Below are 9538 nucleotides of genomic sequence, written 5' to 3'. Positions count from 1 at the left end.
CAAATCAAAAGAAGGTACGTCAGATCCTAGATGTCAAGTATTTGGTGTTCCTTCAAATAGTAGAGTCAGAGTATTGCAAGTGGGTCATTATTGTCCTTTTTTCATGTACATATAATTTTCCTTGTAGTTAGGTGTAAAATTGAGATAGCCCAACAAAAGCATTTAGACAATTATGCAGGAAGTAAAAGTCTCATCTTCAAGTTCATCCCCATTTTAAATAGAAAAAAGCAAGCCCAACGTGACACTCATGCCTCTCCCAATACCTTGAAAATTATTTTTCGACATCGTGGTGATACCTAACAGATTTGGCTCAAAGTCCTGTTTATGACTTCTTCTTTTTAACTTCCCTTCAATTTAATTCCCTTTTAGTGTGCATTTGGTTTAGCAAAAATATTTTTCTTAATGAAATTATCTTTGAGTTTTTGATGAGTGTAAGTAATGGGTAGGAATGACTTGCGTCATTGATGAGTGTAAGTAATTCCTTTCTCTTTCTTTTTTTTGGTTTACACTCGGTGCTCGATATTCACATTAGGCCCAACTAACTTTGGATTTGCACTGGAAAAGTCATACATTGGGGCAAGAGGGGAGTAAAACGCTCCCTAACAAAGACGATTCCACATCCAGGACTCAAACCCGAGACCTCTGATTAATAATGAGGAGTACTTACTACTCCATCACAATCTTTGTTGGTAAATAAGTAATTTTTCTTTACCATATCTTAATCTTGCAGCAAGTCACTAATTGCAACCAATAATAATATTATGATTATGATCAACCTGCAATAGTCAAAATTATTGCCAGAACACCAGCCCTTGTCGTATCCCTGCTATTCTACTTTTAATATAAGTTACCTACTATAAAAAGTTACCTATCTTAGTGTCCAAATACCTGGACAATTATTCTCTAAAATAAATTAAAATATTTTAAAAAAAATAAATTTTGTACATTAAACATTTACTCATAGCAGACGCAGAAAGAGTGGGCAGAAAGTGGGAGCACAGAATTAACTATGAAAACAATTTCCTTATAGTTTTAGTGAGATATTAAATCATGTATACGTTGTTAAATTTAACTTCCACCAACATTGTTCATTATATCTTCTCAAGATCCCCTATATGTACATATGACTTGTCTTTTTCAATAGACTTAAAACATGATACGTGCTTTCTTATTTACAAAATTTTCTCCTTTCCTAAAAGCTTGTGGTTAAGCCCCCATCATTCATTTTTTCTTACTTTTGCACACCGACAAGTGAAATGAAATTTTTTTTCACAAATAGCAGTCATATTTACTGTTTATTTTTATTAGTCATATACATAGATTATACATTGATTATATACAATTATACATATATAATGCATAAAATATACATATATTATACTTCCACCGGCTATTTATAGTTTAAAGGTTGAGCGGGGTTAATTCTTTAATTTATTAACCCTCTTGTCTGTGGAATGCGTTTAATTTCTATGGAATGTTAATATTTTTAAAGATTCAAATAAAAAAAAGGTAAAAATTAACGGTAAACAGTGAGAGGATTGAATTATGAACATTGAATTTTATTTACTGAACTTGTGAAATGCCTGGTAAAATTGAGACTTCTAACTACAGAGCTCTTTTGTATATTACAACAAAAAATATTATCTAAACAACTTATTTCCGACTCGTCACTACCAAAACAGCTTTCCAGCTCAATTTCACGACTTCCAGAAAAAGCTGTCACTGTCCCGCAAACTTCCAAATCATCATCTCCTTCATTTTGTTTACTGTTCAATCTAACCGTGGTCCAAATTTCGTCATCCCATCTCCAGTTTGGTTTTCTTGAATTCAGACCCAATTTTCTTACTCTTTGAAGAGGTGAATCTATTGATGTTTCCAGTTGTATTGTAGTAGAATCCATGGTTTCTGTTTCCTCTACTGAATTCCAAATGTCTTGATCAAGAATGCTTGTTGGGGAGCTTGTGATAGAATCTTGAATTTCCTTAAAATTGGATATTTCCTCAAGAAATGGATGTTTGAGGAGTTGTTTAGCCGTCCATCTTTCTTTTTGATCTCTTCTGAAGCATTTGCTCAAGAAATCCTTTGCTTGTAAAGATAGAAATTTTGGAATTTCTGGGGATTGGCCAGAAAATGCAATTTTGTAAAGTAATGAAGCTGAATTAGTTACATTAGTCCACGGTGATCCACCTGTGGCCATTTCAATAATTGTACATCCTAATCCCCATATATCAGCTGCAAACCCCTGTTCTTCCCCACGCGCCACCTCCGGTGCCATGTACATCGGCGTGCCGCCAATTGGCTGGGCCGATGCACCACCGTCCCTCTCCGCCGTATCAACCCACCTTGCACAGCCAAAGTCTGCAATTTTGGCACCGGTTTTACCTAACAAAATGTTTTGTCCCTTAATATCACAGTGTACTACGCCTCTTGAATGTAGATATTCTAATCCTAGCAGAATTTGCTTTGTGTAATAACCGATTACCGGCTCGTTGATCCGACCACCGTTTTTCCGGATTTCATCGGCAATTGTACCCTCCGACATGTACTCCATCATAAGATTAAACATGACCGTATTGTTCTCTTTTGTAACATCGTACCCCTTGTAGCTAACTATGTAAGGGGAGCTCAATGCGGACAAAACTTTCTGCTCTTTTTGCAAGAACTGAGACTGGGATAACTCCACTGACTTAACAGCAAAAATCTCGCTGGACCAACGCGACTTGGCAACGGAGACGGCGGCAGAGGAGCCGTGGCCGATAATATGCCCTCTGGTCCAATCCATTTTAAAAGAAGAATTTTTAGAAAGTGTTCTGTTTTTGGTTTGTTATAAGATGCAAAGAGGTATATATAATATGGTGAATGTTCGAAACTCCAAATTAGTTGGGTAGAGCTTAGGTGGCCTCTCTTTTCCCTTTAAAACTTTGACGATTGCTTTAACGGGAATTCACAACGTGGACAAATGCTTGTGGCCATACGGCAGTTTGAGTAGGTTGGAGGAATCCCATTACTTGGCCAATTGGAATTGTTGCCATGTGGCAAGCTATGATAATTTCAAAAAAAAAAGTGTTTTAAGTTTTAGGTACAACTATATATGTAAAGATAATTGCTGGTAAATTACTATAATTAGATGATATCTGCTATCTCAAGCTAAAGTATAGTGCCAACATAAAAGATATTTTTATATTATCGATACATATAACTAAATCATATCAAAATGGGTAGATCTAAGTTTTTAATTTATGTTTGAAAAGAAGTTGAGTTGGGATTGTGATCCTTTGTTTTGTATGGTGTGTAATTACTTTGAAGATTAAATTTGGGAGTTAGGGAAGGTGTTTGGTAAGTTTTTATTCTTTTCAAGAGGCTAGTTTGAACCACAAAAATGGATATTAGTATTGAATTCTCTGGATATTCCACTTTTTGATAGGCATTGAATTCAAGTGGAGTTTGAAGTCATTGATGCTCTTTACATGTTTATCCACTAAACTTTACCATGGATTTTAAACTTCCTAGAAAAGGACAAGCATAAGGTCAATCAAAATAAGAAGAATCTAGCAAATAGATATGTCTTACTACAAAGAATAGATTTCAAAGGAAAAAACGGATTAGTAGCCAATTTATTGTTAAAATAGCACGGTCTAGCCAGTTTTTGGACTGGTCATTGATTACGCCCAACTATGCCTTATAAAAAGGACAATGCGGTCGTTGCAAATATAATCCGGTTTACAAGTCCGGAATCGGATCTCACAGAGAACTAAGGCTTAGCTATAGCTGTTCACTATCACCAAGAAGACAAGCTTGAACAGTTCTTAACTTATAGATATTTAGATTCTTGTGTTTAACTAATTGATTAACAAATTAAAATAATAAATTAACAACTAAAGATATTAAGAGTTAGAGACAAGATTAAGGAGGTCTAGAGTTATGATTTCCCCAATTGTCGGAATCCTTCCCGCTATGTCTTCTATAATTTCGCCTAAGTATTCTCTACCGATCATGAGCACTCTTATTACCGTAAATCTCTCCCGAGTAATCACGACAATTTACTAGACGCACTCTCCCGAGCTACGCTAGCTGGCTTTTGATACAGCTCACTTCAGATCGCACCCAAGGCTTCGTTATCCCTAATCCCGCCTTTAAACCCTCGGTTATTGATCCCTCATATACTCTGGGAGTGGTGTTGTTCAACAATTACCTAAATATGCACTCTCTCCCTAGTTATGCACACTAAATAGGCACAGCTAATTGATAGCTCTTCAATTAACTACAATAAGAACGTAGTTGAACAAATAGAGATTATACTACGACTCAATTATATAAAAACATAACAAGAATTTATCCTACAAAAGGTTCTATCAAAACTCTAGATAACAACTTAGCTATTCATAATAGTATGTAAAACTACAATACTAAAAGTCATAACTAACAATGAAAAATAGGAAGAGGAAGGAAAAAACTCGTGGAAGAATTCCCAAGCCTTGCTCCTATTGTGTCTCTGCCTCCTTAGGTCAAACCTATGTCAAAAATATGTCCAATCCTTTTCTTGGCCGGCTTCCTTGGTTTAATATAAGGTTTAGGGCTTAAAATCCCGTGTTTTGCACTTTGATCCCTGAAATTTACGCATCCTGCCGCGGTTCCACCGCGGTCGCGCCGGAACCGCGGCCAAACACTCAGATTCTTCAGTTGTCCGCGATTGCCCTCTGTCGTGGTTCTGCTGCGGTTCTGCCGCGGTCGCGATTTTTGACCCTATTCCGTTTGGAATTTGGAAAAACGTAAAACATGAAAGTTGTAGCCCTTTGAGTTAGATTTCCAACCATATATTGTGGAGCTCAAATGGAGTTCTAAGTAAAAATTTATGTCTATTTTACTAGACAGTGCGCAATATACCTCTTCGAGTTTTCGTTTTGTTGTTTTATCATCCGTTGATCCCCGAACGCGATCCCGGCTTAATTCCTTAAGCTATTACTCAGACTTCAAAGCTCCAAACCACTTAAATTCATTACATAACATCTATATAGCTCGGAATCATACCTACAAGGCATAAAACACACAATTAGTGCAAAACACTAGCGATTAAAGCGCGAACTCAACTAAAGTGCAGTAAATTAGAGTGTAATAATCGACTAAAATACGTAATTATAGCCTATCATCAGTCATTCAAAAATAGCCAGCGTTTACCAAGTCATTGAAAAATAGCCATTAGTTTGCTGCAATAGAGACCGGTCCAGCATAATATACGGGAGTTCAGTGCACCTATGTATGAACTTCCAGCATATTATGCTGGACCAGTATACTTTGTTGGTTCCAGTATAATATATTGGAGACTGGAGCATCGGTGCTCCAAACTCCAATATATTATGCTGGATCGATATATTATACTGAAATTCCAGTATATTATACTGGAGTTCCAGTATATTATACTGGAGTTCCAGTATAATATACTAGAACTCCAGTATATTATGTTGGAGTATTTTTCCAGATTTTGAACAGTGTTTTTGTTCAAATTTATCTTTACATGAAAAGTGGCTAAATTTCAATTACTTTTGGAATTGTGGCTATTTTTGATGATCACTTGTAAATGTGGCTATTTTTAAATTTCTCCCCAATTTATTGTATGTGAGTGTAATGGCCCACCTGACACCTCACTAGTGATATTGTCCATTAAGGACTTAAACTCGTACAACTTTAAAACGCGTCACTAAAATTTAAGGTCTATCTACTTATATACCTAGCATATCTTTCGTGTTTTGTCAATGTAGGATTCCTCTCGGGTGTCATATGAAAACAACAAGGCATTTAATCAAAGCGAATCAAGTGTTTGATACTAATAATTACCTTTACTTAATGTAAATAATTAAGCTATTCCAAATCGCATAATCACCTTCTGGAACGTCAACAATAAAATTTGCTTTCTCATTATGCTAAAGGAAGAATTGTAGTTGGAACCCTTGCAGTTTAAACCATTCTCAAACAGTGAGTAAAAGTGGCCTATTTTACTAGTAGTGGTTCTTAACTTCTAAATCAAGTCTTTGATAATCCTTCAATGTGGGAAAGTAGGCTTTATTTTCCAATCATATCTCAAAATTTCCACAAGATTCCATCGGATGCCGACTTTTTAACTGTTACTAGTAACAATAATGTGCCTTGAACTACATGCCTTTTATTTTCTTTTCTTTTTTTATAATTTAGTCAGAGACGAATTATTGACAGGTTTGGACGAATTCAGAAACTATTGCTTAAACCTTGTTTTATATTAGAAATTCATTAATTATGTATAAATATTTAATTGTAAACTCATTAACTAAACGAGTTATTATGAGTTCGATAGCAATTTTAGAACTCATAAACTTTAAATCCTGGCCCCGCCTATGAATTTAGTTCTTTTACTTATATAAGAAGCATAGCATCTACAGTTCTACATATTGTAACCACTTTGCTAAAATAACCTTTAAAATGTCGTGTCCAAATGGTTACGCATTAAAGAAGGCTACTTCAAACTGTTTCAATACCAAACTATAAATGTATTAATTTCTTTTTTACAGTTCTTAAAGATGTAAGTTAACTTCAGTTGAATGCACCCACCAACTGCAGCTAAATTCTACTCTGGTTTAGTAATTGTGAAACAGTACGTGCATATTTCAATAAATATGACATTAACTCGATATTTAAGAACATCTGAATTACGAAGTGTAAAAAACACATTCTTCGGCAGAGGTTTGATTAAAGGGGAAGTTGAAAAAATAAAAATAAAGAAGGATAAAGGGTGTTAAAGAAGAAGTAACAAATTTCACCAAAAAGAAAAGAATTTGACTCTTTAAAGAACATTAAGTGAGTGTGACACAGTAAGTGAGGTTAATTAGTTGTAAAGTAAAAGCCACAAAACAAAAGATTTACCTCATCACTTGGGCCTCATGACGTATGACACAATAACCGTATTAAAACTTAATTTAATTACGAATCTAAATCTTGCAAGTATGATAAGAAAAGATTACGAATCTATTTTTTTATAAATTATAATATAATACTAAGCTCCATCTTCATGCTCTCCCATGTATGAAGCGTGGCGTGTGTGCGTTAGCAAATTAATAAGAGATGTTGTTTCATCTCAAGTGACGTGTATTATTATTGTATAACTTTAACCACTTTAATTTGAATTGGTTAAGCTCCTTAATTCTTTTCTTCATAAGGAAAGTTAAGGCTAAATCATTAATTCATGGAGTGACAGGTGTGTCATGGATCATGAAATTAACAGTTCATTTTGGATCTGAAATGAATAATCTAACATAGGATCTGCGATGTAATTCAGCTTGTAGTATTCCGCCACGTGGTTCGGCCTGTTAAAGCTTGAAATAAGCAGAGCAGAGTTAGAAAGGGGTAATATTATTGTTCCACAATTAATCTTTCTCTTATGGTTCTTCGTTCTAGCCTCTGCGGGGAATATAGTATATTAGAAGTATTAAAGCGACTGCATTTCAAAATATTATAATTAACCGGTTGGATTTATTATTTATCTTTTTATATGTATTTATAAATTATATACTGATTACATATGATATATATATATATATATCATGGGTTGGTCCAAACTGAACAATATTATGTCATGTTAAGAGTATTATGTGGCTGATTTAGTTCAAAATTTGGTATCAGAGCCTAGGTTTGTTGGGACGAGTATGCTGATGGCTGAATAATTGTGTGCGGCTCGATTTGTTTACCCGTATGATCTTGGAGACGTGCAAACAAGAAGAAGCTAGTTGCGGGCTTCGGTTGCCCTAAATACTCTGACAATATAGGTGACACACAATGAATCTCGAAAATTAACTCGTGGATTGTGGTAATAGGCCACGTGAAACTTGGTTCGACGGGGACACCCGTGGATCGTGGTAGTAGGCCACATGAAACTTAGTTCGAAGGAGAGATTGTTGGGTATGCGAACAAAGTCTTACATTAGTAGCTGAAAAAATTGAGAGCCTACATATAAGGAGTAGGGATCACTTAATGGTGTGAGATTTTTTTAAGAAAAATCATACAGGCTTGGCCGAAAGCATATAATATCACATCATATTATACATTGAGTGACTATTTTTAATTTAAGCGTTCCTCTAAATTGCATTAAACCCATGACACAACTTGATATAGTAAGCATGGTTAAAGTTTGTGGAGGGTGATATTTGAACGCAAAAATATACGCAAGGGAGGTCTTGGGAATTAGTAGGACGGCCAGACATATGTAAACCTATTTTAAACGTTTTTCCTCCAACTTGTGTTGTGTGGACCATAAGAGAGAAAATTGAAGACAATTAGTTTGGGAAATGCAAATAAGGAAGATGACATATAGACAGGGGTTGGTTAGCCTGCCAATTGTAAAAGAAGCAGCTGCAGGACAAGTAGGCGTGTTATGTTTATTGTTGGCTTTCACGTCGCTCTTTAGTCTTTACAATTATAGTAGTCGGATGAAGTAGGAATAGAGGATAGGATCTTTATATATTTGAAGATATCAAAAAAGATTCAAAATATTATGCCAAGTGTTGAATTTTGGTTGGCTATTTTGTTTGTGTTATTATTTTTTCTTTTTGTAGAAGACGGAATTAATTAAGTGGAGTAATTAAATTTGCTGGCTTTGCGTGAGAGGGACAGCTAGACATTGTTGGGCATGTACTCACGTATGTACTTTCACTTCCCAATCCTATTTGCTGGTTATGATATTTCACTTGTTTATCTTCAAACTGTTTGTTAGGATAGGTTTTAGATCTCTTTTTTTCCTTATCACTCACAAAAGGTTTGGAACCATTCCCCCTTTTACTATGATAACGTGGTCTTGTCTTTAGCTTACCCCTTTGTAGTTAGACAATTATTTAACACGTGGCAATAGTTTTGGGGGCTATTAACAACTTGGCTCTGACTCTAACAGCACTGCTATTTGGTTGGCAAAACTAAATTGACACAACTTACAACTCGCAAAATTATATTTAATTGTGGCGTACTGAGCATATACATGTGGAAGTTTGGTATGGTAGATTGAAGGTAGTCCATTTACTAAACACTATGGGAAATCCTTTAAGACTCAGGGCTCGTTTGGCAGAGTGTATAAGAATAGTGCGGAATAAGGTGTATTAATAATGTAAGGATTAGTAATGTATGAGTTAGTAATACAAGCATTAGTTATGCAGATGTTATTTCTTATTTATTGTTTTGTGTGGTGTATTAAAAATTTTAATGTATTGTATAATTTTAAGAAAAATAATTTTTTTATAAAAATGCCCTCCATATTATCTAGCTTTAAGGGGCTTCAAGGACAATTTTGTCTTCAACTATGCTAATGCATGCATTAACACCCTTGGTATTACTAATGTCATGGTTTTCTATGCATTACTTATACACAGGTTAATACCAAGTGTGATGTATAACTAATACAAGCATTAGTTATATACAAGTTGAAAAAATATATCAAACAAGGTATTAGTAATGCACACAATTAATGCTTGCATTATATTTTCTAATACCACCTACCAAACGACCCCTTAGAGAGTTAGAGACTCCA

The 9538-nt window shown here is 34.9% G+C and overlaps 1 protein-coding gene across 1 annotated transcript; it reads right to left on the bottom strand.

Annotated features, from left to right (window-relative positions):
* Positions 1-1538: 1538 nt before the first annotated feature.
* On the bottom strand, positions 1539-2866 carry LOC104242880 (mitogen-activated protein kinase kinase kinase 18-like). Its single transcript, XM_009797995.2, has one exon. The coding sequence runs from the start codon at positions 2780-2782 to the stop codon at positions 1544-1546; it is 1239 nt and encodes a 412-aa protein (XP_009796297.1). The 5' UTR covers positions 2783-2866; the 3' UTR covers positions 1539-1543.
* Positions 2867-9538: the final 6672 nt, after the last annotated feature.

Source organism: Nicotiana sylvestris, chromosome 7, assembly GCF_000393655.2.
Source record: "Nicotiana sylvestris chromosome 7, ASM39365v2, whole genome shotgun sequence".
NCBI classification, from domain to species: domain Eukaryota; kingdom Viridiplantae; phylum Streptophyta; class Magnoliopsida; order Solanales; family Solanaceae; genus Nicotiana; species Nicotiana sylvestris.
Note: the sequence above shows the minus strand (reverse complement) of the source record. Positions and strands in the feature narration are given on the sequence as shown.

What these genes read in the sequence shown, in the direction of transcription:
- LOC104242880 (XM_009797995.2), bottom strand. Translation starts at nt 2,782, where the DNA reads ATGGATTGGACCAGAGGGCATATTATCGGCCACGGCTCCTCTGCCGCC.